The sequence below is a fragment of the Solea solea genome, chromosome 12, assembly GCF_958295425.1.
Source record: "Solea solea chromosome 12, fSolSol10.1, whole genome shotgun sequence".
Taxonomy (NCBI): Eukaryota; Metazoa; Chordata; class Actinopteri; order Pleuronectiformes; family Soleidae; genus Solea; species Solea solea.
In genome coordinates, this window is record NC_081145.1 from 14,995,354 (window position 1) to 15,022,773 (window position 27,420).

Sequence of the window (27,420 nt, forward strand, 5' to 3'; positions counted from 1 at the left end):
GCAGCAGCCGGTTTGTCACATGACTGTCGTGCAGCGCTGGAGGTTGCAGCCACAGTTCCGTGTTCACTTCACACAGGCGGCAGCAGCAGCAGCAGCAGCTGAGCTGGATGAGAGTCGCTGCGTGTCTGCATTTCACGCCGCGAAACTACGTCGCCGTGCGGGGATCTGTGGAGCGTAGGGCAACCTCTCACGCAATCGCATCTCCTCGATCTACGCCGCAGCAGCGCCATGCTCACGCGTGTGAAGTCGGCGGTGGCCAGTTTAATGGGAGGCATGATGGCAGGAGGCTCCAACGGAGAGCACCACAGCGGCTCAGAGCTGCCGCTGAAATTCCCCTACAGTAGACCAGAGTTTCTGGGACTGTCGCCCGACGAGATCGAGTGCTCGGCGGATCACATAGCGAGACCGATCCTCATCCTGAAGGAGACCAAGCGGCTGCCCTGGTCCACTGGCTACGCGGAGTGAGTAACCTGTATGCGTCCATCTTTCCTCTCTCAGAAGCAGAAGCAGCAGCAGCAGCAGAGGCAGAGGCTGCATCCTTTAGTGAACACACCGAGATCACTTCTCTGACCAGGGCGTAAACAAAAACATCTCCAGCCGCTGTTTTAAGTCTTTATATTAACACAGCGAGCTTCATGTGTGGCCTTACTGAAATTGAAATATGCATAAGTGCAGCAGCTGACCTATATACACACACATATATATATATATATATATATATATATACACATATATATATATATATATATATATATATATATATATATATATATGTATATATATATGTATATATATATATATGTGTGTATATATATACACACACATACAAATATACACCCATCGCAACAGTAAAACTGGTTATCTCTTTTATTTATGTGGCCATGTTTATCTTTCTTACAGTTTTGATATTCAGTTAATACATTTTTGTTTACATATTTTACAACTAGAGACAAACAAGAATGGCATTGCAAAATTGTCTCATACAGAAATAAACGATAATGATTGATAACAGCTTTTTTTTTTAGAGGAAGACTGCTTAACAAGGGCTATTATTCTTTATATATTTATATCAGTCAGTTTACACAGTTATGTTCTCAGAAGCATTTTTATGCCCTTTGGTTTTCTTTAAAACATACAAGTGCACTGTAACGTTGACACAAAATGCAAACTGGATAGACAGTGCATTAAATGTGTGTTTACATGAAGTCATCTTGTGCATAGATTCACACTGCTAATGTTGTGATCGATTGCTGTGCGGTTCACTGTGTGACTGTACCTGTCCCTATTAAATAAACATTAAAATAAATGAGTTAATTTTTAAGCAGTCGCAGGAAGGAGGAAAACTGGCATCATATGCTGTATATACGTAGGTCTTCGTCGGGTGCCCTGATTTCCAAAGATTGGCATCGGCCACAGATATGAATATATATACAGCTACAACTGGTTTTAGTGTAATGGATAATCAGGCTGCCACACAATAGCTTCTAAAGAGATAAAGGAGGGCATTATAATCATGATGGCATAATGGATGCAAATATAAAGTAGGCCCTAATTAGGTCACTGAAAGCTTACAACCAATGTTGACTCATAAGTAGGGTGTCTTTTTTTATTATTATTAAAGATCTAAATAATAAAATAAATAAAAATGCTTCTTTACCCACAATGTGAGTCAAGAGAGCGGTTACTTGACACTTGTGTGCAGAGTTTAATATTCATCTTTTTATCTTTGATGTGTGTGCAAGCCAGTAAAACACATTTCCCAGTGTTTGCTCAGTTTGTGTTTGCTTTATCACACATTGTCTTTCTTCCTCCTCCTACCTAATAACTGCAACCCGGACCTGAACTCGCCTGTTGTTGTACTTCACATATTGTCTATAACTGTACAGGATCTTCATGCCAAGGCGGTAACGCTGCACAATAAATAGGACATATGGTATAATTGTTTATATAAGCTGCTTAAGTAACTAATTTCAAGCCCATGTTGTAATACAAAAGAGGGAAATGTGGACGTAGGAGTGTAAAGACACTACACACCTTTACTTGAGGTATCGTGTATGTTTACCTTTTACAGGACACAACTTGTCCCAGTCCCCGTTCAAGAGCACAATCACTTTACTCGCGTTGTCCCACATGAACCATCTGGGTTGTGACTGAGAATTATAAAGGTCACAGTTGAGTTCTTGAGACATGGTAGTGCCATTAATTCATAATTTCACAAATAAGGTTAACCTTGTCCTGTGTTTTTCCCCTCGACATGACGTCTTCACACTATTGACAGGCTGTTTTCATAAGCAGCCTGTTTTCTTAAGCTTAACTGTTGAGTGAAAGCACCGTACTGGAACTTTGCCTCTTTCTTTTTTTGCATCTAATGTTTCAACGTCTTATTTTGCTAGTATGCTTTGACACCATTGACCCAGTACAGTCTCACTCCCGCTGGCGTTTGTTCTTCGGTTCAGAGTGATGATACAGAGATATTAGGGCTCAAAGTAACAGTATTTATCAGTGGTTTTGTCCGTAAAAGCTTGCAGAATAGTGGGATCAGGGCGATGTCTTCAAACTGCTTGTTTTGACTGATCTGTGTTGATTGGAAAATGAATGGTGGTCAATGTACAGTTAATCAAAACTAGCAAAAACAGCAAATAGTCACATTTCAGATGCTAGATAACTAAAGAACATTTGAAATCTTGGTTTAAATCCTATTCAGAAAATGGTTGTCAGTTTATTTTTTGATCAGCTAATTGATTCAATTCAGTGATGTCCTATATACTGAAGAAATCCTTTGATATTCCTTATATATACGTGTCCTCCCCCATGTTTCCTCATGCTAATCCTTGAAGATATTTTAATCTGAAGATGGAAAAGAAAGGATTTTATTTTCTTCTGTGTTTATAAAAAGAAAAACCCATCACCCACTCTTGTAAAGTGGGTTAATTTATAATTTGAAAAAGAGCTGTATATTCATTTTCAAAAAACAAAATGTACATATAAGAAGAAAAAACCTCAAGTTGTTAAAGTGAGACGCACAATTCTACATGGGATCACTGGAACAGCCCCACTCCATGAATCAGTGTGATTCAGTGTGTGGGAGTGAGTGCCATCTTGGCGTAGCATAGGACTCAATCATTTCGGGGTGATTTTGTACCAGAGGGCACAGCCTGCTTTGTTGCTGAGAAATCTCTCTGCCAGCGGAGTAAACCTGAGCCTGTATGAGATTATGTGATCCATACAAATCCACTCAGGATGGTTCACATGGTCAGATAACAATGGCTCACTCTGAGGCAAAGTGATAGTGCATCTGAACATTTTGTGGTTGGCTGGAGGGGCTCTTCTGTTTGGTGAGCAAGTGAAGAGTGCAAAAGTTTTCCAGTTTTTTTCCATTTCATTTCTACGTACACAGTAGATTGGCACAGACGTCATTTATGTATGGCTGGCTCTGGCTAACAGGAGTCTTTGCACAGATGAAAACAAGGTTTAAGTGAATCAATAACAAGGCATATGCATGATAACGACAGTCACACCCATATTAGTTTGTTGACCGCTGCCATGTTACTTCTGTGACACTATCTCAACAACGATATTGGACTTTTTGCCGATATGTACGCCAATAACGATACTGATATACATGTTTTCCCTGCGCCCAACTGCAGAAGTCATGTAGTCTCTTCTGTAGTGAAATAAACACGTATATAAACACATATTTTGTCTACTCATGTCACAGCAGATGTAGCTATAAATTGACTTCATTGAGCAAAATAAATAAATGTTATAAAGGCAATAGTTGTAGAGGGCGCCAGCATAGAAGTCACGGAGGTAGCAGCTTATTTAGCCTACTTGTAGTCATTAGTCATATAATTATCAGGAAGATCTTGGTGTCTTTGCCGATATCTGCCGATGCCGATAATATTGCACATCCCTAATATCGGCAAATCATCGCCATGACTTTATAGTTTATTTACAACATAGAGAATTTATAAATTACAAAATGGATGTTTTTGAATTTGCATTAAGGGACCCACAGTATAATCACTCCCGCTTATTTATGAGAACCTGCTTGCGTATTTAATCTGTGCTCGAAATTGTGTAAGTCCATGCGGCGTTTTCATCCTGCGTGTCTATGAGCAGGCTTCACTGACCTTTGAGGGTCACCCAGGCTTGTTGTGCTGCTCTCTTTGGAGAAAGGACGAGCAGCTCTGCCTCACGAGGAGGATTCCGATGCGCCGTCTCTCTGAGTGGGCACACTGTCAGGTCCACTGAGCATGATCATTTGAATGGATCAGTGACTATTGCTCACTCTCACTTGTCTCACTCTGGGTATGGTGTTTGGGGTTAGCAGATGGGGGGGGGGGGGGACAAACCTTTCCGACCGGCTCACCCAGGACCAATAACACACACTCTTGCAACCTCAGCAGCATTCTGATCAATACTTAATCAATATGTGTGTCTGAGAGCTCAACGCTCTTTCCACCACTGTGCGCTGTATGTTTTGGCTGTTGGATACAAGGCAGCCAGTTGGCACAGGCGGTGACAGAGTTTGTGTTCAGGGAACAGAGACAATTTGGGGGCATCTCCAGGGTGAAGGGAGAGCTGCTTAAAAGAATTCAGGGGTGTGCATGTTCAAGAATGGTTTTTCAGGGGCCGACGCAAGCTGCAGACACGGCGAACATGTCTGAAATATGTACGTGTTCCTCCTGTTTTAATGTCGGGGCTTTTCTCCAGGTTTTTTTCTGCATAGATTCAGTATTTTTTTTGTCCTTGTAAAAGAGGATAAAAGTGTGATACTCAAACGTGAAGTGGAAGCACACAAGCAGCACTTCATACTGTACGTACAAAGCTTCCCAGTGCTCAGTCACATGATGTAGCACATGTTCCCGGGCTGATTCTGCTACATCAACACAGCGCTCGATAAATGCACCATTATAATCACCTTTTTTAGATTTAACTTCATCAGTATTTGAAATGATCTGTCTTTTTTTTGGGTGAATAAATGAAGGAAATGGCAAGGAGAGGACCAAATGTCTATATGTGCAGACGTGTTACTTTTGCAAATATAAATCATTCATTGTAAAGTGTTATTAAAAGAATGCTTAACATGATCAGAATCCCAATTGACTTTTGGTTCAAACCCTTCATTGTTTTAAAGTATATTATGTTATTATAATGGACAAATAAAGCTAAAGGAAACATCTATACCATTGCAATTCCCCCCAAATGACCTGGAGGTTCACGATAATGTCTTTGAAACACAAGTTTCCATCTGAGACGACAAAAGTGAGACGGCACACTGTAGATTAGAGCTCTGACAGGGTAATAGAGGTCATGTGATTGTCTCAAATGCGAAGGAGTGAAATGAGGTAACTGGATATGACAGCCCCGCTCTCAGATACAGCTCGTGCCTCGGGGTGTGGGATGGCTCGTCCTCCCATCAGAGATGGATGAAACGTTTGAAAGCTCGACTGTTCGAGAGTTTAAGATCTCACAAACGCACCCCCGTGATTTCTTGGAATGGTTGTAAAGGCCGTTTTAGGTCAGCGTTTTCCTTTCATCACTCCAGATAAATGGTGTCAACGTTTAGTGTTTCGCTAACTTCATGAAAGCCAAAACAAAACTAACACTGTAATTAAAATGAGTAATCATAAAAATGTGGTTTTGTTAAGTGTTGGTTAACAGTGAGGGTAACATCACAACAGATTGTGTAGGACAGTTTTTTATTGCTGACCTTGGACAAAGCAATGAGTCAGAAAGAATCCTTATTCAGTGTTTTTGTTTCCCTGGATCTTCTGTTTTAATAAAAAAAAATGCTCACATGTCATATTTCTTCACATGCCATTTACGCTTCTTCTTCTTCTTCTTCTTCACCACAGAAGTAAGCACAGATAGAAGTGATAATAATGGGGTTCTCTGCCATGCAGTAGCTACTAATGTTGTTAGTGACTCTGGTTCCTGTTCCATTCAATAACAAAAGGGTTAAAAGGGTTGATTGACTGAGTTCTGATGTTAATGTACAACAGGTTTTATCAACCATAAAATTAGTCCTGGGAAAAGTAGAGTATGACGTTTAAGTCCTCTTAATATCTCCTCATACACTTGAAATATGATTGCGATGATAAGTATTGTCGATATTAGATAATAGTTCCCATGTCAGTCCCATGATGTTTACATGTACTAGACTTTACATTACAATATGTGGGTTGCATTCTCTGGGATATGTTTCTTTTAAATCTGTCATACTGACACACTGTAGGGAGTTTGTTATTATTAGGTTTTACAAAGGGGAAGTTGTGAGCACATTTCGCAAGACAGTTAAAATGACTCCTACTGAGCGGAGCCTTCTTCACTTGTGTTGTCTTAGCTTGAGACCGAGGATCTCCGCTCTGCATTTTCATCCCTGTGACCAATTAGGATTATTTATATAAGAGTGCCACATATGGACTTTATTATGACCGCCTCTCACCGCAGAGATGATTGAAATTATGGACTTGTTGTAAATCCTGTAATAATGCGCACAATGGAATTTTAAATGGCCCCTTTGTGACAGAAGAACAACTGATTTAGTAACCTTTTGTACTTCAAATTGTCAACTCACTACACGTACAGTTCAAACGGGGCCACTGTTGACGAAACTTCTCCTGTGGCGTGGCTAAATTAAGAATGCCTGGAGTATTGTCAAACAGTGTGTGCTTGTCCATGACTACAGCAGCTCGCAGCAGCAGTGCACCATCTGCCAGGTGTTGTATAATGCAGTAAAGTGTCTTTCTGTCCTTTGCCCTATATGTGTGGCACTCGAATTGAAATGTGTACGGCGCCTGTGTATGCGCGGAGATGCAGGAGATTAAAGTCTCAGTAATCATAAAGGCAAAGAGACTTAACCACCTCCTGAAACACAGTTCTTATTCATCAGTGGTTGTTTCTGATCTGATCCTCGTTAGCTGATGATGCTGAAGGTTTATGGCTTTTAAAAGTCCTAATAGTATACGCCCTATCTCTTATCTCAATGACATGTTGTGATGAAGCATGGCCTAAGGTCCCCTCTGTTATCTTCTCTCTTATCTAGAGTGATCAATGCAGGAAAGAGCACATTGAACGAGGACCAGGCCTGCTGCGAAGTGCTGGTGGTCAAAAGGAGACCGGCTGGAAGCTCCACACCCAACCGGACCCCCTTGGCCCGCAGGAGGTCTTCCCTGCCCAATGGGGAGGACGCGGGCCTACAGGAGAACACGGTGAGTCAAAACAGCAAGTATTATTTAATTAGGTAGAGTTTTAGACCCAACAAGAATTTTATTAAACTCACATACTGGGAGCTTCTACACTGGATGAAATCCAGGTAATGATCAGAGTGAATGTAGTCCTTGAAATGTCCTCGGGGCCTGTCGTCGACACTCGCTGTCCCCTCATCCCGTCCCATCAACAGCTTATTGGGGCGTACACTGTCCTTTACACACATAGCACTTGACAGTCACACTTGACACCGTGTGAGTGCATTTACGCTAGAAACACACAAAGACGATTTAAAGTTAAGTATTTTTTTTTACTACTTTGTCTCTCTGATTTGACAAGCCTATTGTGATTCTGGTGTGTTTACTCATCATACCGTTCTTGTAAAGCAGGCACTGCAGATTTACAATAGCCGTGGGCATTCAGAAGAAGAATAAGAGGCTAAGGAAGGAGCAGGCAATAATGCAGCGTTATGGATGCCAACGAGACAACATTTTACATTACAGTACAGTAACAACATGGTAATAAGATTGTAATCGGGAGGAAATATTATAGTAATACCATCTTGTTTTCTGTGCCATATCCAACTTGGTAATAACAATGTAATAGTGTTATCATAAGGAGATAATATTTCAGTAATGGCATTTTTTCCAAAGTAATATCCAGGTAATACCCTAGTATTGACACTTACTATAGGCTATTATCCTTGTAATACCGTTACATAAAAATGTTTGTAAAACAAACTTGATAATTAATAATTGATTGTATAACAACTGATCATTTTAATCTTGGTATAAGGTTGAGATGTATTCTCCTGAATCTACCACACACTGGTTGCTATAGCAATATGAGGACATAACTAAAACATTACTTCACCACAAACACCAACAACAAAACTATTTGTATAGGACATGACTACACCTGTAAGGCACTTCATTTTGCTGAACGGTAAATATAAAACAATAAAGAGAAATGCAAAGAAAATAGACTCTTACTAGAAAGTAAGAAGTACAAAGTAAATTAAATTTAATAAATGGCTGTGGTAAAAAAAAAAAGGAGAGTCTTTAGCACTGATTAAAAAACAACTTGAGAAGCACTCTGCAATTTAATTACCCAAGGCAATATACAGTGTACCTATATAAAGGCATCACTGCTGCTAATGTGTCCTGTCAGCCCACCAGTACTCTTCATACAGGCCCACAGAGAGTCGACAGTAAACCCATGCAAGTGCCTCATGACTCACTTCTGCAGTGGTACTGGACCAATAAACAGTTATGTAGAGCCTCTGAGTGTTCTTTGCTTCCTGCCCGGGCTCATGTTGAAGCACACACATGCCTCTATATTTAGAAAATAAGAGCCACAATGTGCAGAAAAACAAGTAAGTAATGACCCATACTCAACGAAGAAACAAAAGCAGTACATAAACCCCTCCTTTTATCCCTTTTACATCCTGTGTGTGCCACAAATAATATGCAAAGCTCCACCTTCTGTCTGCATTTTGCTATCACATGCATAAAAGCATAATCACATGATCCAGGAGAGGGTGGAAGATCAGAAAGCAACTGCAGTTTTTGAAGGCGTCGGCCACAAAGGTGTGTGATGATGAATGAACCAGATCAACACAAGAAGACAGAGACATGTTCTGTGGGAGGAGGAACTTTGCAAAGGGACACGCGGGACGCCGTCTGTTTTTGCTCCGCGCTGTGTCGGATAAAGCCTGTGGATTGAAGTATCAACGTCAGAGGGAACACAAGAACACATTCATCTGTTTAATTGCACCACCAAAAGCGAGTTAAATGTCCTCATCAGAAGACATAATTAAAGTGGCCGCTGCAGTCCCACTCCTGATTAACACCTGCATTAAACATTTGATTACAATATCCATAGAGTCTCTCTAATCTAGATGTAATGTCTGTACTACAGGGACAGTATTTTCAATTTAAAAAAAAGTAAACTAAATGTTAACTAAAGCTTTTTTTAACTTGTGTCTGATATAGGATGGCTCTGAAGACCTAACCTTCCACTACTGGGCGTTGTTTGATGGCCACGCAGGCTCTGGGGCAGCTGTAGTGGCTGCCCGCCTTCTTCATCACCACATCGCTCTGCACCTCCAGGAAGTGACGGAGATCCTCTGCACTCCCAACCTGCTGCCACCCACATGCCTCGGTGAGGAACCAATCAGTCACCATCTCACCCCGACGTCCCAGCGCGCCCTCACCAGGGCCGCCTCCCTGCGGGGAGCTGCAGGGGCTCCGGGTTCACCCAGCACGCCACCCACCCGCTTCTTCACCGAGAAGAAAGTTTCACACGAGAGTCTGGTGGTTGGCGCCATTGAGAATGCCTTCAAAGACATGGTAAGAGAGTCGTGTTTTTATTTAAACCCTTAACTTACAACTATATATGACATTTAAATAGGAGAACATAAAGTACATTTAATTGGCGCTGCTAGTCGTCCTGCAGGAAGAGAAAAAAAAGACAATTTCATCTCAGATAATTCTTAAAAACTCTGATATCTGATTCTTTGTCTGTCATTCTGCCCCCACATCTGGGAAAGACTCTTTTGAAACTCAAAGCTTTCATTTGAGTTTCATAAATTACAAAGAATCTTTCTGAATTATTTTAAAATAGAACACTGCATTGTCTTCCTTTACTTTGGACAGCCTTTAAAAAGCATTATCTATAACAAGTTAATGTCTAACCCCAGCCTTAACCTAACCACTTGCTCAGAAATGAGGTTCTGCCTTATTAGGACCAAGTTTTGGTCTTTCCATCATGGTACAGTTCGGTTTGGTGCAGTATGGTATGGTTTGGAACAGTAAAACTCTTGGTCAGGCTTGCAGGCGTCGAAGAAACACCGTTCGCAAACGAGTGGCGCTTTTCTGTCGCCCAATCAGCTGACTGTCGTGGGTCTAGCTCCATCCGTACCGTACCATGACTCTGGTACCCCCAAGGGGAAGGTTACTGAAACATGGAACAGCTGGCACTGGTTATTTTGGTACTCTTCCCAATGTACAGTAAATGCAAAAAATAACTGTCCCACTCGGTGGAAACACGCCACAGGAGGACAACTGGTCCTGACAAGATCACAAGATCAGTGTTTATACCAGAAAAGATCATGGAGAAGTAACAGCACAGGCACACACTCTCACACACACACACACACACAAACACAAACACCCTCTGGCTGTGTTGTAAGTGGATGAAAGAGAATTAACTCATGCAGAGGCCAATAGTTGAAAACCAGAGCCAATCAAAACAGTGCAGGACTTCCTGACAGGCTTTAAGGGGGACAGGTCAAACTCCACTGGCCTCAGTTTCAGTGTGCGTGAGGGTTTGGATCAACAGACACTTTGCTATTTTTCTCTCCAGAGCAGGGATTTGAAATAGTAATGGCCATTTCATTGAAAATATTGTTTCCTTTCAATCCTTAATTTCAAAGATACTGAAGCAATACGGCGAATCCCGAGGCACTGTGGGATACGTGACAATGAAAACATGACGTTAGGGATGAGATGATACCATACTCTGTATTGGTGTTGGTCCAAAACTGGCCTAAATCACTGCATTAGATGTGAGGAAAATCCGATATGCTCGCTAATCCCTTATTCTAATCTAAATGCTTCACTAAATACAAGCGACATGTTGTAAAGACAGATGTCCCCCACCACCGTCATGTGACCAGGTTGTGAGTGTAAGGGCTGCAGATGCAGTTAAAGCTTTATGTTTTTGAAAGGGCTGGTTATGTATCCTGGGTAAGTGTCATATCAACAGGTGAGTTGCTAAAAAGTGGTGACTAATCCTGGTGCTTACACTTTGTAACCACTAGGTGGAGGTGTGCAGTTAAGTATTTGTGTTTGTCTGGGTGAGTTTATGAAATTGTGTGGAATCTTGGTTCATGGCATTTAGTTTGTTCTTGAGTCACGAGGATTGTGTTTTTAAGTAACTGAGCATGATGATGTTACTATTAGTGTTGCACTAAATACAATCTGTAAACATTTACAAAACATGACAGTAATCAGCAGGAATTCAGATCTTGTGATATTAAAATGATGTCCCACCTCTCACTAACGTTATTTATTCCAATTTAAATACTCCTATGCTTCACCAGCTCCGAATCTGCACATTTAACCCCGTGCTTCCTCTACTTCTTAAAGGTGCAATGCACTCATAACCATTCAAACAAGTGCAGCTGACGTCACAGCAGCTTTGACCTCAAACCTAAAGATACAAACCTGTATGATGGTGGGTTTTTTTTCAGAGTACCAGTATTTTAAAGCATATAGAGGGATCACTGTTTTACTACTTTGTTTTTCCAGGTGTCTTTTTCCCACCTGCGGCCCCTGATTAGATCACCTACTTTCCTCCACATCTGTCATTTATTTAAATTTTGAGTAATCACTGTTGTAAAATTAAATGCAATCTGGTTCAAATGATACACATTTCTGCTTGGAACACGTTACTTTTGAAAAAAAAAAAAAAAAAAAAAAAAAAGTAACGTATCACCTAAGAAAACGTGAAATGTGACAGAATCTCTGGCAGGTTTGTTGCTGTAATTCTTGTTCTCAGTCTCCAGCTTTAATTCTCCTCTGACACGACTCACTGCATTCCATATAAAAGTGGTCAGTGTGTGTCAAGTGGCTGCTTTGGCCCGATAAACACTCAGGGATGTGTAAACATTAAAAAAAAATGCGAGACAGAGTCTTATCACACTGAGAGTTTATTGGGCCAGGACAGAAATGTGAGTGGATGAGATCATTGGCCTCAGATGACCCTGCTCAGTGCAAGTCCCTGAGCCCTGTTCCCAGTGCTGTGTATATCTGTTTGAGTGAGTAAATCCAGCTCCAGACTTTAAAATGTCCTCACTGAGTGAGTATTTTAGACCTACATATATAATGTGTGTCATCAGCAATCAATGCTCAGTATTTACTATGTTATATCATTTATATAATCTGTACAAAAATGGTAATAATCGCTGTTTCTGGCCAAGAAATTTAGGCGAGGACACTCATTTTAATGGACAACGTAGTGTTTATCCCTGATTACAATCTGGTTGGTACAGAATTCAACACTTTTGATGGAACTCGCTGAATTACGTTGGTACCGCCAAGTTCTGATTCAATGTTACATCGGATGGTGCTGAATTTTGGTGTCTGAAGGTATAAGGTTGACATTTTTGTTATTATAAGAAGGTAAAGTTGTGAAAAAAAAGGTACTGATGTCAGTTAAAATAAAACACACTATTCAATTTGATGTTTATAATTAAAAAAAATGTGTAGCTCAGGGTCCTTCACTTTATTCTCTGATTATGTTATATTGTATTGTATTGTATTATATTATATTATATTATATTATATTATATTATATTATATTATATTATATTATATTATATTATGTTATGTTATGTTATGTTATATTATATTATATTATAGGTGTTACTATACAGGTGTTACTGATCACCTTAACAGTGTGGACAATGTGACCGTGTGTGCATCTTGGAACTGAGAAAGCGAAATGGAACTCGGCCATCGTTCACCTGTGATTTTCCCTCTGTGACCTGTCAAAATGGCTGCCGTGCAAAAGTCCCATTGGGACAGTTTCATAGCATGAGTTGTGAGTTAGGTTGACTGCTGTTGGACTGACCACTGTGTGTCTCAGTCCCTCTTTCTCTGTGCCTCTGTTACTTGGCCCAGTTGTTGGATTCTTCCTTGCAGTCAGGGAGAGAGGTGCAGACGTTCATGCAGACATTTTCATTATTAAAGACTTTTGCCTGCAGCAAGAGGTACAGTGAGGATAAATATGTGTGGCTCACTATGGATTCATAATTAATCCAGTATGAAGGACACATTTCTTCACCTTCCTCCGACTCAACTCACCCACACATACACACTGTATATCAGTCCTCCGTGCCCCGTCATGCCCTCGTCAGACTGCTGCATCATTTCATTGTGTGTTTGTGTTAAAAGCATCGCACATATACCCAGACTTTCTGTTCATACAAAATCACACACAAGCATATCACAAGGCACACACAGCTGAATGTCCCTCACCACACCCTTTCCATCCAAGTGTGTTGGAGAAACGGTCAGTGCATTTACATGCGTGTTAAAAGTCCGACTTTAGTCAGACTAAGACAACAATTTGGTTTTCTTAATGTCATGTGAGCGCGTTAGTCCGACTAAAATCGTTAATGCAAGTATAGTCCGATTACTCCTACATGTATACACTTAGTCGGACTGGAGTAGGACTGGAGTCGGACTTGGCGTTCTGTGCATGCACCAAAATTTCCTCCGCGGAAGTTGAAGGAGGCGGCGAATTAACGCCAATACTGTTGCCCGGAAATCATATGACGGCGGCGTCACGACAACACAACAACCACAAGAGCCATGTTCCATCTAATTTGTATCACGATTAACATGTACAGCAGGAAAAAAACGTACAGAACCACAGCACGATCCAATTTCGCCTTTTGCTTGTTTTTCTGTGATGTAAAGGTCAACAGGAAACTGATTCAATACGCAGTAACTTATAGAGAGATACAGCGCCACCTACAGAGGCGGAGTCAAGCGTGCACAACCGAAAAATCAATTTTCTCCTCAATTTTCTCCTCCTTCAATTTCTACCAAATGAAAGTAATTTTGTGTGTGCACATTTGATTTTGTAATTAAATGGAGGTTATTATCAAGTACAGCGCAGGCGCCGATGCATTCATCATGGGATAACACCTCAAGGACGGACTGGATGTAAATGTTAGCAACGTTTTTCATACTTTTCTAGTTTGTTGAGAGTGATTGATGGACATACTTGACCGGTCATTCATTTTGCTGCTATTGCCGCCGTCTTCTGTTCTGTGATCATAAGCCGACCAGCAACAGCAAGAGAGTGAGTGAGAGCAAGGAAGGGTTAAACCCTTTGTGTGAGCAGTTTCTTTCATGTGATTAATTCATTGACAGGTTAATTTTTCATCTAATTAATGAACTAATGGCACAGTTTCTTTTTACTCCTCATTTTTTTTCTTTTGGTTTAATTAGCACTAAATTAATCTGGGCTAATTAACTGGTGTAATAACCAACAGTCCCTCCAAACTTTCTCTTCTGTCCTTTTGGTTTCCATTTTGTTTTATTGCTCCTTGGCACTTTTTGTTTTTTTAATAATAAATGAATTCATTATGTTGCTATAATTAATCATGACATCATGGCAGGTTTCACGTATAAAGGAGATATTTGACTCGGTATCAGGTTGTTATTTAAATGTTATGTGCTGTTGGGAAAAGCGTTTTAAAAGACTAAGATGATTACAAACATGATTATTTCCAGAGGACGTGTGTATTACGTGATCTAACTAAAAGGGTTTGTGTTTGCTGTTCAGGACGCACAGATAGAGAAGGAGAAGGCGGCCTACAACGTCTCGGGTGGCTGCACTGCTCTGGTGGTTCTCTATTTACTCGGGAAGCTCTACGTTGGCAACGCAGGGGACAGCAGGTGAGACTTCCTCCCGCCATGCTCCTCAATGTACTGCAGCCTGCAGAAGCGACAGTGTCCGAGCTCACAGGTCTGTTATGTCTGCTCCTCTCGTCCTCAGAGCGATTATTATCCGTGCTGGGCAGGTGATCCCCATGTCAACAGAGTTTACACCGGAGTCTGAGAGACAGCGACTGCAGTTCCTTGTAAGAAAATAACCTCTTTCAGCTCCTTTTCTTACGAGCACAGCTGTCAGATATTAGCAGAACTGACCTCCTCTCCTGCCTGCCAGCCTAAGAGACAATGGAATAGTTTTTTCCTATCCCTCAGGCGTGTCAATCTTACGTTTGTGTGTGTTTTTTTTTTTTCTTCTCTCTTTTCATATCAAAGGCATACATGCAGCCCCACTTATTAGGCAACGAGTTTACACATCTGGAATTCCCCAGGAGAGTGCAGAGAAAAGAGGTTGGCAAGAGGATGCTGTACCGTGACTTCACCATGTCGGGATGGTGGGTTGATTGCTTTTTTTTTTATATTTATAGACCTGTTAAGTATGTAATTCACCACAAAATGGAAAAATGCACACGTTCCACATCATGCCAAATCAGAAGATAGAGCCGACGTCTGATCTGATATAGCGCTTTTCTAGTCTTGATTGACCGCTTAAAGCTGCTTTACACTACAGTTTTCTGTTCACCCATTTCTACCCATTCACACACTGCCAGCACGGCCGTCAAGTGTCTTGCCCAAGGACACGTCTGCATGTAGACGAGTGGAGCCACGAATCAAACCCACGACCTTCTGAGTTGAAAGACAACTTGCTCCTGTCTCCCCTGTGTGGCTTCCTGTCACATTTTTCCTTCAAAAAAAAAACAAATTCTGAGTCGTGTTTGCCCTCAGAGAGGAATTTATTCAAGTAATTTAAAACCGTGTATAATGCACTGAATATGAAAAATACAACCATAATGACAAGAAGTCATTCAAAGCCTCACAGTCACGAAATGGCCTTGACATTTCTGCCTCCGTGCATGAGAGGAATGCTTAAAGGAATCTGTGGGCACTTTATCCTGCTCTGGAGAAAAAGGTCAAAGAGACGGAGGGCGATGACGTGAGAATCAACGCGGAAGAAAGGGGAGAACAGACGGATGTGTGGACACGTAAAAGTGAGCGAATGAAGTAGATTCAAGGACTTGTAAACTATCTTCTTGGCAGAAAAGGAGGTAAATGATTTTACACAGTCACTGTTACACTTGCCATAAGATCACATCCTCGCCGAGTGCCAAACAAAACAAAAAACTGATCAAAGTGGTCCACACCTCAAATATGACAACTACTTTTCCAAAGTGTTTCATAATCACGACATGTAGGCCAAAACCAGCGGAGTAATTAAGAGTATTTAATCAAGTTATGTGCTTGCAGTCAGCAGTTTAATACGGCTCTGTCAGTGCTGGGCTATTATTACTGATTACCGAAGGCATTCAAGCGTAAGCAAAGTGTTTTATGGTTCGCGTGGAGTTCTAAGTAGTTCAGATGCTCCTGTAATTTCATCTTTTGCCAATATTATACCTGCTAAGCAGGGCGATCATACATTGACTTTGTGCAGCTTTAACGTGCACTAATTAATGACTTCAATTCACTTTTACTCGTATGGCACAGAATCCCAATGTACGTCACGTGAAAGCACTGTGCACAGACAGGTCAGTGACGGAAATGACTCCAAATTAACATGAGGAACCGAAGAGTTTCAAACTCTGTGTTATCTTTATTTATATCTCGTTGCTTTGTACATAAGAAGGAGGGTGACCCATGTGACCTGTGTCATCTGGAGTAGCCTTCAGCTCCTCGTGCAGAAGAACGACATCCTTTCACCGCGGTGTAGTAAGTAGTACTAAGTCTCACCATTAGGTGTCGCCAATTCTGCTTCTATCATGAACTTAACCAAAAATAAAGGGGTTTTAATGACATCTAGCACTTGTAGAATGTGATGTGTGTGGATCTACATGCATATAATTATAGAAGGAAAGAAGGTGAGCAGCCTGAGGACATGGCAGGTAACTGAGGAGAGATGAGCAGTATGTTTTCTGACGCCACCTCCCTGTGGGTGTTTTTACAGTTCCACTCACTTCAGCAGATGTGGGTCAGTGGCTGCATTCCTCACTGGTCTGCCGGCCTAGTGCCTCAGCAGCAGCAGCACTGTGACGGCCTGTGATGTATTTTTAATCATGTTACACTGATGACCCCGTTTTTGCGTTGGCCTTACCCGGACTTTTAAGTCTGAGCCTTAAAATTAGCACCGCGCCAGTCGGCGTGGCGCATTGCTCCGATTTGGGTTGGTGTGACTTAGCGGTGTGTCCTTTTTCAGCCGCACTTGGGATGCTCTGTAGGTACGACGGACATTGTTTTCCGCAGCTTTCTGTCCACGCGCATGTGCACAGGCTGCTGGTATCCGGCTTGCCCACATGCTGTGCGCGTGTGGGTGTTCTCTGGCATCCATGATCAAGGCCGTGCTCTAATGAAGGCATACATGCATACATGCAACGACGCAGCCCACCTCTTTCTGTCTCCCTTTATGGCATTCTTTACCTCCCATCCCTCAGACAGTTGGACCAGAAGTCTGAGCATTGGGAACTGTAATAAGTGTCGTGGTCCAGGATGGAGGGCGGTTTGTTTTGCGAGGCCTCCTGCGGTGATGGAGGTTGAGCAGTCAGTCATGTACGACATGATCCAAATGCCATAGCAACACTGCCGGCTAGGAGGAGGGAAGGAAGGTGGCTGGCTAGAGAGTATAGAGAGAAATGAAGGGAGGGGGCTGCACAGATGAGAAGGAAATTGAGAGAAATGTAAGGTGCAAGATAAGAAACGGAGATAAAAGTGGAGGAAATGAGGAAAAGTCCAGTCGGAAAATGATTTGTAAGCTGCAAAGAAACAAAAAAACTAATGGTGTGTTGGCCACATAGGAGGCCAGTGATAAATGGCAATGGGCGGCATTCACGCCTGCCTCTTTTCAATGCCTGTGCCCACTGGAGAAACTGTCCTCCCCCTCTTCCTATGGACAATAAATGAGAGAGAAAGGCACACCTTCATCACTGTCATACCATTTTCATCCCCTCTCTTTCTTTTTCCTGTCCAGCCCCTCCTCCCCCTTTTCTTTTTCCACTGTGCCTTTGTACTAGCATGACCGATGCCTTTGGCTCACTGTACGCGTGGAGAGTCGTTGGGTCGTGGCAATTTATTCTACAGGGGCTTTGCCCCTGAATTCACCGGTTGCTTTAAGAGCGTTAAGGTTCACGGAAAGGTTTACTGAAATACAGATCCCAATTGCACCAATTTGACTCACTCATTCGCTGCTGATGCAATCCCGGTACAATGTCCCCTCAACGTCTGTCGTCACGACACTGTTACGTAGGTGCGCGCGTGTGTGTGTGCGCAGATCAGGCAGTGTTGCACACACACACACACACACACACACACACACACACGCTGCCAATAGCCCTGCGACCCCTTTTTGCACCGTGAGGAAATGACATCACTCCTCTCCTGCCTGCATCTCATCACCCGCAGAGATGATGGTACAACCTCCACCACCACCACCACCCTCCTTTTCCTCCGCACCCTCTCCGCCTGCACTCAGTCACACTCTGCAATGATTTGTGTCACGAAGCAGCCCTTAAATGTGAAGGCATTGCACTGATATTCTGGTCAAACAGTTCAGCCCTTCAGCAACGCTCCTCGCCGAGTATGACAGGCTGCATAGGCTGTAAACTCACGTCCCAAGAGGGACATTGTCCCCGACAGCAGCCTCTGGGGATCTCATCCAGGATAACACTAAAATATTGACAGACATGTGTCTCTATCTTGTAGTCATTTTTATTTATTATTTTTTTTTTTTTAAATACTAAGTTTGGAGTGCTTCTGCAGCAGAAATGCTTTCGCTTCCCTGCAAATGGACAGCGGTGGACCGGCCCCAGTTCAATTAATGTCTCTCTTAATGCTTTATTTTAAGTCTCATGTCATCTCACTGCGGTTTTATATGTTTTTCCACACCATTAACACTGCAGACGCTCGTGAGGGAACATTTCAGCAGCCTGTATTTCTGTGTTTGTGATACTCCTCACTCTGCACACTGTGTAAAAAAAAAGAAAAAAGAAAAGTGCTGAAAGCAGCAGTATATGGCGCACGCCTAAGGTGGAAACATATGGTCTCACGGAGTGGAACCAGGAATAATGTAAAAACCATCCCAGTCGTTGCTAATCTGCTTCACAGCAGCTGAAATTCATTGGATAAAGGTGTGCGGGGCCAGGCACGAGTCGCATGATATTTGCAATATTATTTTTGCAATCTTTTTTTTTACCTTTATTCCCTCCAGTCTAAAGGTTAAGATAAATACACGGCGTTTATCAGTTTAGATCCAGATCAGGACTCCTTTTCAGAGCACCTGGTGTGAGTTGTGAATGGAAAACTTTGTCCTGGCAGCTCGACAGGGAATTGGCTCAAATGTGTAATGTTCCTGGTTCCACACGCAGACACAGCTGCTTCTTTTGAAGTGGAACTGTTGGGTGGGAATGGATGAGAAGAAGAAAAAAAAAAAAAGTAGTGCTGAGCTGCAAAGGTGAAAAGTGTATCTTAAGATCTGGCATGAATATATTATCCAGTGTTTTTCCCTCGTATTGCAGCTCTGTCTGGTCCAAGTCTGAAGATGGTAAATTATTCATTATTTAGGGGAAGTTTAAACACCGCTCTGAGAGCGGGGGAATGCGAATGTGGATACTCTTGCATCATTCAGCTGTTTTACATCCAGATTTTCACACACACACACACATACACAGTCACAAAAAACCACCAGCAAACCTCACGCATCAATAGATTTCTCACTTTTCGCCAATAGGGAGACAAAGATGAAGAGGGAATTATGCCTGTGGGTGATGTCTGGCTGTTTTTTTTCGTTTTTTTTCTTCCCTTCACTGCCTCTCTTTTCCCTCCTAGCGTACTCTTTGTCTGTGTGCCAGTCGTCTCAGCAGCAGAGCCTGTGGGGGGTGGGGAGACGGTGTATCTATCGGGCATGTGTGCACTGTCTGCCATAAACCAAAAAAAAAAAAAAACAACAAACTAACCCCAGTATCCTTTCTCCTCTGCACAGGGCGTATAAAACCATCGAGGACGATGACCTCAAGTTTCCCCTGATATACGGCGAAGGAAAGAAGGTAAGAAGTGCTCGAGGGCTGCTCCCTGACCAAGTTATTCCCTCAGCAGCCTTGTGCGCCTGGCCTGTAATCAAAGCTTGTGAGGGCAGCATTCGTCAGCCCCCCCCCACTCAACCCCCAGCGCCGTGTGGAGGAGCCAAAGCAATCCCGGCCTCTGTTTTCACAAGGGTTCACCAACCTATGGCACAGAAAGGCTCTCTCCCGTAATGGACTTTGTTCTTTTAGGGTCATGCAGCAGATTAACGGTAGCGGTACAGGCTCAGTGGTGGGATGAAAACACGCAGCAGCTGAGACAGGTGAAGAACATGGTCATTGGAAGATGACGTCGCTGAAACTCTGACTTGCAGTAGAGTCTCGTCAGCGCTTTGACACGGAATGCAAACGCAAAGGTCGAGAGTGCAGCACAATATCTAGTGGGTTTTTTTGTGTCTCGTTCTTGTTCGTTGAAAAGGTCAGAGAAGAAACCTGATAGATCTGAATATGTAACTTTTATATCCAATTGGGCAGAGAGTGAGTAGATCTATGCTTATGCTCAGATTACCAGGGTTAGGGTGCGTTACACATCATATTTGACAGTTCACTTTATTGCATCTAAGTCCATTGTTGTTTTGATTGGATATACTATTTCTGTAATGGTTAATACACCAGTATGTCGAAGCTCTTTAACCAAAATAATGTGTTTAATGATAAAATATCATTATTATTATTATTATCTATGAATTGTCAAATGTACTGAAGAAAAAATTCTTAATTATTGATTGAAAATGTCAAGTTAAAGTTATTTACTTTACTATTTACATTCCTGAACAGAAGTCAAATTTGGATATAACAATTGCAAATGCAGTTTGTTATGTGCCAAATAAATAACATTTTTTTTACTTTTAAACATTTTTTTTGTTTGCTCGTTTTATGTCAGGTGGGCTAACACATTTGTGAAGCACTGTACGTCTGATACAGGGATACGTGAAGTGATTGATTTTGGAAATCAGAATAGACTACTGGAAGAAAACTAAATGGATCTGAGTCACTTCAGCCTGTTAATCTGAACACAGCCTATGTTTGACTGATGCCCGAGGCAGATGTCACTCCACAGTTCTCTCTGTGCCTGCAACCACACTGGGATTGAGCCCTCCCTACACGGTCGGCCATGCCCATGTTGTGTCCTCTACCTTTGATGTGAGTCGAGATGAACGGCTTGATCGCGTAAAGCACTTCAAAGCCGGCGCGCAGCCTGCTGGACGCCAGCACTCAACAATTAATTCCAGGATGTTTTCCCTTCTCTGTCGGAGGAGCTTCGCCACCTCTTTGAAACACACTCTCCATGTTTCTGGCTCATTTTCCTCCTCTTATCTGTGCTACACACTGATCCAGACTCACTCTTACCAGGCTGCAGTCGCCCTACAGTGATTCACTTATTCGTTGAAGCAATGAGGCCATGTTTCCAAATCTCAGAACATCGTTGCATATCCAGTAGAAACAACGACTAAACTCTTAACTCGTAACTCTTATACTTATATAACTCAAACATATTCACTGTGTCCCTCTCGTCTGTTCAGGGTATAAAAAAGTCATCTATTCTGAATGAGATACTTCAGATCTATTCTGCTGGAACTGTGAGAAAGTAGAAAGCGAGTCCTTTAAAGAGGTGAAAATACCAACAGTATAGACGATCTATACACTTCTGATTCTACAGACTGAAGAGAACATCTTTGTTTTTTTTACAGATCTGCACAAATATTTACACAGTCATCAATCTCAGTCTGACTCGAACAAATGCTTATGATACGATCTTTTACAGGCTCGTGTGCTGGCGACCATCGGGGTCACGAGAGGTCTCGGGGACCACAACCTCAAAGTGCACGACTCCAACATCTACATCAAACCGTTCTTGTCCTGCTGTCCAGAGGTAGGCTTCCTTTACTGTGTGTGTGTGTGTGTACACACATAATAAAATGACTCAAGTCTATGAAATGTTAATCGTTATAATACAACTGAACACATTTTTGTCCAACCCTACTCTTGTGAAACTTACTGAGCAGGAGTCTGCTTTCTTGAAGAAGATCCGTTTGGTTTTGCTTCTCAAAAAAATAAATGGGTAAACAAAGAAGAAAACAAAACGCATCCCGCATCTGGGGATACCGCTGTCGAAATGTAATTTGGTGAAGAATTGCACACCCTCCTCTCCTCTGAACCACGTTGGACTGTTGAATGTTCCATTTAAAAAAAGGAAATTTGAAAGTCTCTCTTTAAAAGAAGACCGAGGTTTGCGACCCGGTTGGAACAAGGGCCTGTCTGCATGGAGTTTGCATGTTTCCCCCCCGTGTGTGAGACGGTTTTATCCGGGTTCTTCCTCCCACAGTCAAAAAACATGCACATTTGGAGATAAGGCACCCTAAATTGACCGTAGGTGTGAGAGTGAATGGTTGTTTGTCTCTATGTGTCCCTGTGATGGACTGGCGACCTGTCCGGGGTGTACCTCGCCTTTCCTATGTCAGCTGGGATTGGCAACAGCGTCCCCTGCATCCCTCATGTGGAGGATAACGCGGTTACAGCGGTAAAGTTATGGGATATCGATGTGAAGGGACAAAAACCTTGTCTTTATAATTGTCCTGCCTACATACAAAGGCCCAGTGTGTAAGGATTTCCTAAGCGTGCCAGGAAAGTACGGTGGCCTTCGCACACCCAGAAAGGATGTGCTCAAACCCCAGTGTCTTCTACATGGGGTCGTTGTTGTTGTAGCTATTGTTGATTCATACAGAACATAAACACACACCATTGGAATATAAACAAGAGTCTGACATTTGCAAATCTGTGCGTTTGAGGGTCGCACACAGATTAAAGACAGGAAAACATTTTTGCGTTCTCTAGATTAAAAAAAACCAAACAAATCATGCATTGAAGGGTTTTGGGGGGGGAAAAAAATCCCCGTCAAGTAAAAGAATACTGAGTGCTCTCATGTTATAAATAAAAAAACGGACTTTTAGATTCATCAGCTCATACTCATGAGATCAAATGTGGGCGCCGGGTCAAAAATCAAATGCTGCAGCCATGACCTGTCGAGTCTTGCAGGGATATTTTGTTGCCGCTGAAATCTGCGTTTTCTAATGGATTCTGGGAAGCTCTCTTGTCCATGGATTGATTGCCTCATTCCTTTTCTTTTCTTGCGAAGCGTGACTTAAATCACAAGGTTTACCTCTGAAGAGAGGCTCATGAAGCCACGTAGAGGACCTTCTGATTCCCGTGCAAGTGCTTTCACTGGCTGACTTTAGTTTGATGCAATCATTTTCATCGTCTCAGAGGAATTATCTTTCATAAAACATCCAAACTGAGGCTTATTTGTTGTTGTTGTTGTTGATGATGAGGAGCCAGAGAACTTTATTTGTCATGCATGTGCCTCAGAAGAGCTGCCACAACAACATGACACCTCTTTACTGAAGGATTTTAAAGATTCACTTTATCAGAAAATTAGGAATAAATGGTCAGTCAGATTAAAAAATGCCATTTTTTTTGCTTACATACTCGCATATATACTCACAGCCCGTTTAGAATGAGTATTAAGTTGTTGTTGGCCATGTCTCAGTCTTGGATCCAAACGATTCTCTACAAACCATGAATGTTATTCTCTCTCTATCTCCCTCTGCCTCACCCTCAGGTCAAAGTCTACCCTCTGGCGCAGCACGAGCACGGCGCTGACGACGTCCTCGTGCTGGGAACGGACGGTTTGTGGGACGTCCTCGCCAACCAGGAAGTAGCTGAAGCGGTCACGTCTTTCCTGTCCAACTGTGACCCCGACGACCAGCACAGGCAGGTTCACCCGTCGCACAGCTGCGGCCATCACTCACGCTGAACTTCTCCTCACCCCTGCTGCGCTTAGACAGGATGTGTGTTTTTATCTTGTGATTATGCACAAAGGTCTTTCTTTCCTCCCATGCCAAGGAAACACGAGCAAGACTCTTTGTCCACCTTAATGGTCCAGTGTGTGAGAATGAAGTGATGTATCACAGACTGTAGTGAGCTGTGTTTGTCCAGTTAGACTTCAAACATGGTGGCACAAGATGGCTGCCTCATAAAACAAGGCCCTTGTCTGAACCAGTCATTTTCTACCCAATGGCTGCTTTTATGTGCAGTCTTTTTTCTATGGTACTTTGAGTTATGTGTTGTACATCATTGTAGCATTAATTGTTTTGACTGCATCCAGAGAGACTTAATTGGAGCTGCATGGTGAAGGAAACAGCAGCAGGACCTCGTCAGGCAGCTGTTCAGCGAGCGATTGGTTGCTGTTGGTGGAGCATGCATCATATTCCTCGGAAGCCAAAATGGATTTTAAAATACGATCGTAAAGTTCTGCCGAATGTCCAGTTTTAATTTCTGTAGTGGAATCCACTTCTAAAACTTAATGTGGACACTTCTTGCTGCTGTACAAAGCTGTCCTGCTTTACTCCTGCTGTGTTCTTCTCCCCCCCCTCACCTGCTCTGTCATAACATTAAATACATCAGCGGGAAAGTCACAACAGACACAAAAAAAACTGCTATAATGAGGAATGCAGAGAGAGTCATGAGGCTTAATCAGCATTGGGTGAACTAACTGACAATAGTTTGAATGTTACAGGCATTTGTTTGTATTTAAATGTCAGGCACTACAGCTTTAAAATGTATTAAATAACATGAAGTTAAATTGAAAAGTCTAGTTAAAAAGTTCAAAAGTCTAGATGTTTCACACTGGACTTTTAATGTGATTTTTATTTCTTGTTGCTGCGGGCAGATACAGTTCTGGATGCATACCACCGTGCGTAGTTATTACCGCCATTTATCTTAATGTGCATCGCCATTAATCATTTGTCACTTGTGCGTTTTGCGCAGGTACACGATGGCAGCGCAAGACCTCATAATGAGAGCACGAGGAGTGCTGAAGGATCGTGGCTGGAGAATATCCAACGACAGACTGGGCTCCGGAGACGACATCTCCGTCTACATCATCCCTCTCATGTATGGCACCAAGCAGAATTAACCCGGTGACATAAGTGCGTCCAACACAAAAACGTGACCCTGCCTTGACCCCGACCCTCCCCCCCCCCACCCCCACATCCCTCGTGCTCCATATTTAAAAGTGCTTTCGTGTGGACGTCCTCTCTCGCCGAGGGAGTGGAGACAAGAAGTGGGATTCCTGTCCGATAGAAAGTAAACAAAAGCGAAGCAAAGGGGGCGGGAGCGTGTCCTCTCATGGACGGAGATGGTAATATGCGTCTCAGGATTGCTATTACTCGCTAATGCACAATATTTATAAATGTGAAAAATGTATATACACAAGACATACACACATTTGATAAAAATGTGTATTTGGTTGAATTTCTGTACAGTGTAAAAAAAACAAACAAACAAACAAACAAAACAGAGGACTGACGTCATGTACTGTACATATGAATCACACCTCCTCTGTTCCATGTCAACTTTTAATGTAGCCAGACTGATTCATCTGTTTTCTCACATTCTTTTTGTTCGTTTGTACCTCCCACATTCCAATACTATACTCGTCGATCAAGGACAGCAGCTTAATTTTATGAAGAAAACACTCGTTTGTGCTCCGTCTTATTATACTGTTTTAAATCGAGCTGTCGCACGTTTTCAGATTGTGTTGTACCTTCCCCTCCCTCGGTCATCTACCTCATGATGTTCCTTCTTAAGTGGCTGTTTGCATGCTCGGTTTTGCCGCGTCCTCAGCTGCCGCCTGTGCCATCGTTTAATTACATTCCCCATATTTGTGCAGTGTAAAGTATGTGTAGAAAAAAAACAACAACTCCACTCCTATGATCATAGTCTCATTTCCCCCTTTTCTTCAGTACTGGTTCTTACATTTTAAGATAAACTCATCTTCATGAGTAGCAGGTGCCTCTGACAGTTAGACCTGGTCTGATCTAACACAATGTACATAATAATAGAAGATTATCCTGATGTGAGTGTCTGATCCAGTGGTTTCCGTTCGTTGGGGTTTTGCTGTACTGTTTTAGTTTCTCGGTTACAAATGTCGTATCTCGGAGTAAGCTGTCGAAACGTGAGTAACTTCAATGTGTAAAAAATGTAAATAACTCTTTTCATTGGACACTTCTCTTTTTCTTTGTTTTCCTTTTGCTGTAAGTTAGTTTTTCTTCCTATCGAAGCAAAACAAAGTCATTTGTACCGTTTTTTGGAAACCTGACACCAGTGTAAACCAAGGTTTAAATGCCCATTTTCCTGCTGTATTAAAAAAAAAAGGAGGCACAATCACATTTTCTTCCATGTTACTGTGCTGTGTCATACTTTAAAAAAAAACACCTGTACACCCGGGAAAACAAACAAACACTGACCGGGCCAACAACAGCTTGAACAGGTATGTTTAGGAATTCTTTGCACGAATGAGGCGGCAAAGCCAATCCTTTTCACTCCGGCAGAATAAGACCATCACTAATGTGTGTCAAGTGAGTCCCAAAGCTTTATGTGGGCAAAGAATGAAGGGTATCACTTCATAGAAAAGCCTGAGAGGAGATTTCTTCGAGGAGGCTGCTGCTGCTGCTGCTGCTGTAATTCAACGCTGCAGTACTGATGAACGCCAGTTCATCCACATCTCAGCTGCTCTGTCACTTTAACTCAGTGAGATTGGGTGTGGAACAACGAGGATTGTGAAAAGTGATCTTTGGACATGATTCAGTGCTCGTTGCTGCAATGTCATGTAGATATTTATTTTCTCCTGTTAAAGTGAGTGTTTTTTGGCTTCTCACCCACAGCTTTTTATGAACTGGACTTTTTTTTTTACATAAAGGAGATCTGGCAAAAACCCTAACAGCTTTCTTTCTCAGTTCAGTCTGAACTTTAGGAACAACAAATCACAAGATGTCCAAAGAAAGAAGGTTACGACTTTCATGTTTTACATAAGAAAACATCAGATAAGTAAAAGTAAAGAGTTCTGCATTCACATATAACACGCACGCCTCTGATAAAACATCATGTTTCTTGGGAAAGTGTCAGTAAAAGCCAAATTAAAATACCGAATATGTGAAAGCTGCACTAGTGAAGTTATGTGTCAAACACTTTCCACTGCCTCGCACTTTACGTTATACACACAAATACCCATGAGCTCAGATTTATGGCTGTAGGAGGCGAAATTAATGTTTTTTTCCCAGCAGACATGTTGGTATCAAACATCACTAATGGATCCTTAAAGTTGAGTGTGATCTTAAATGGAATGCAGCCATTGTGAAGGCTTGATATTCTTGTATGGACTTCTATCTTCTGCAGGGAAAAAGTCTGTACGGTAGAAGGTCAGTTTATTTCCTTTATCCCCAACATGACCACTTTGTGAGTCTTATCTTGAAAATATGATTCAGAACTAAACTGAACGTGAATAACAACATATTATTTAGATTAATTTATATCATATTGTACCCCTCTATCTGTATATATGTTGTTATTTTCGTCATACGCTGACCTTTTATGTCTTGATTAAGACCTTATGTGGTTTTTAACTTAAAACACATCTCTGAGGAATAACTGCAAAGAAAGACAAGAAACATCTACAA

General features: G+C 42.1%; 1 protein-coding gene across 1 annotated transcript; it reads left to right on the plus strand.

Annotated features, from left to right (window-relative positions):
• Positions 1 to 26,133, plus strand: ppm1h (protein phosphatase, Mg2+/Mn2+ dependent, 1H). Its single transcript, XM_058646058.1, has 10 exons — positions 1 to 461; positions 7,052 to 7,217; positions 9,210 to 9,566; positions 14,578 to 14,690; positions 14,791 to 14,875; positions 15,060 to 15,178; positions 19,807 to 19,870; positions 21,669 to 21,776; positions 23,523 to 23,674; positions 24,731 to 26,133. The coding sequence occupies exons 1-10, from the start codon at positions 229 to 231 to the stop codon at positions 24,876 to 24,878; spliced, it is 1,545 nt and encodes a 514-aa protein (XP_058502041.1). The 5' UTR covers positions 1 to 228; the 3' UTR covers positions 24,879 to 26,133.
• The last annotated feature ends 1,287 nt before the right edge of the window (positions 26,134 to 27,420 follow it).

Coding starts and splice junctions, on each gene's coding strand:
- ppm1h (XM_058646058.1), top strand. CDS start 229: ATGCTCACGCGTGTGAAGTCGGCGGTGGCCAGTTTAATGGGAGGCATG. Junction 462..7,051: donor TGGTCCACTGGCTACGCGGA/GTGAGTAACCTG, acceptor TCTCTTATCTAG/AGTGATCAATGCAGGAAAGA. Junction 14,691..14,790: donor GGCAACGCAGGGGACAGCAG/GTGAGACTTCCT, acceptor TCTCGTCCTCAG/AGCGATTATTATCCGTGCTG.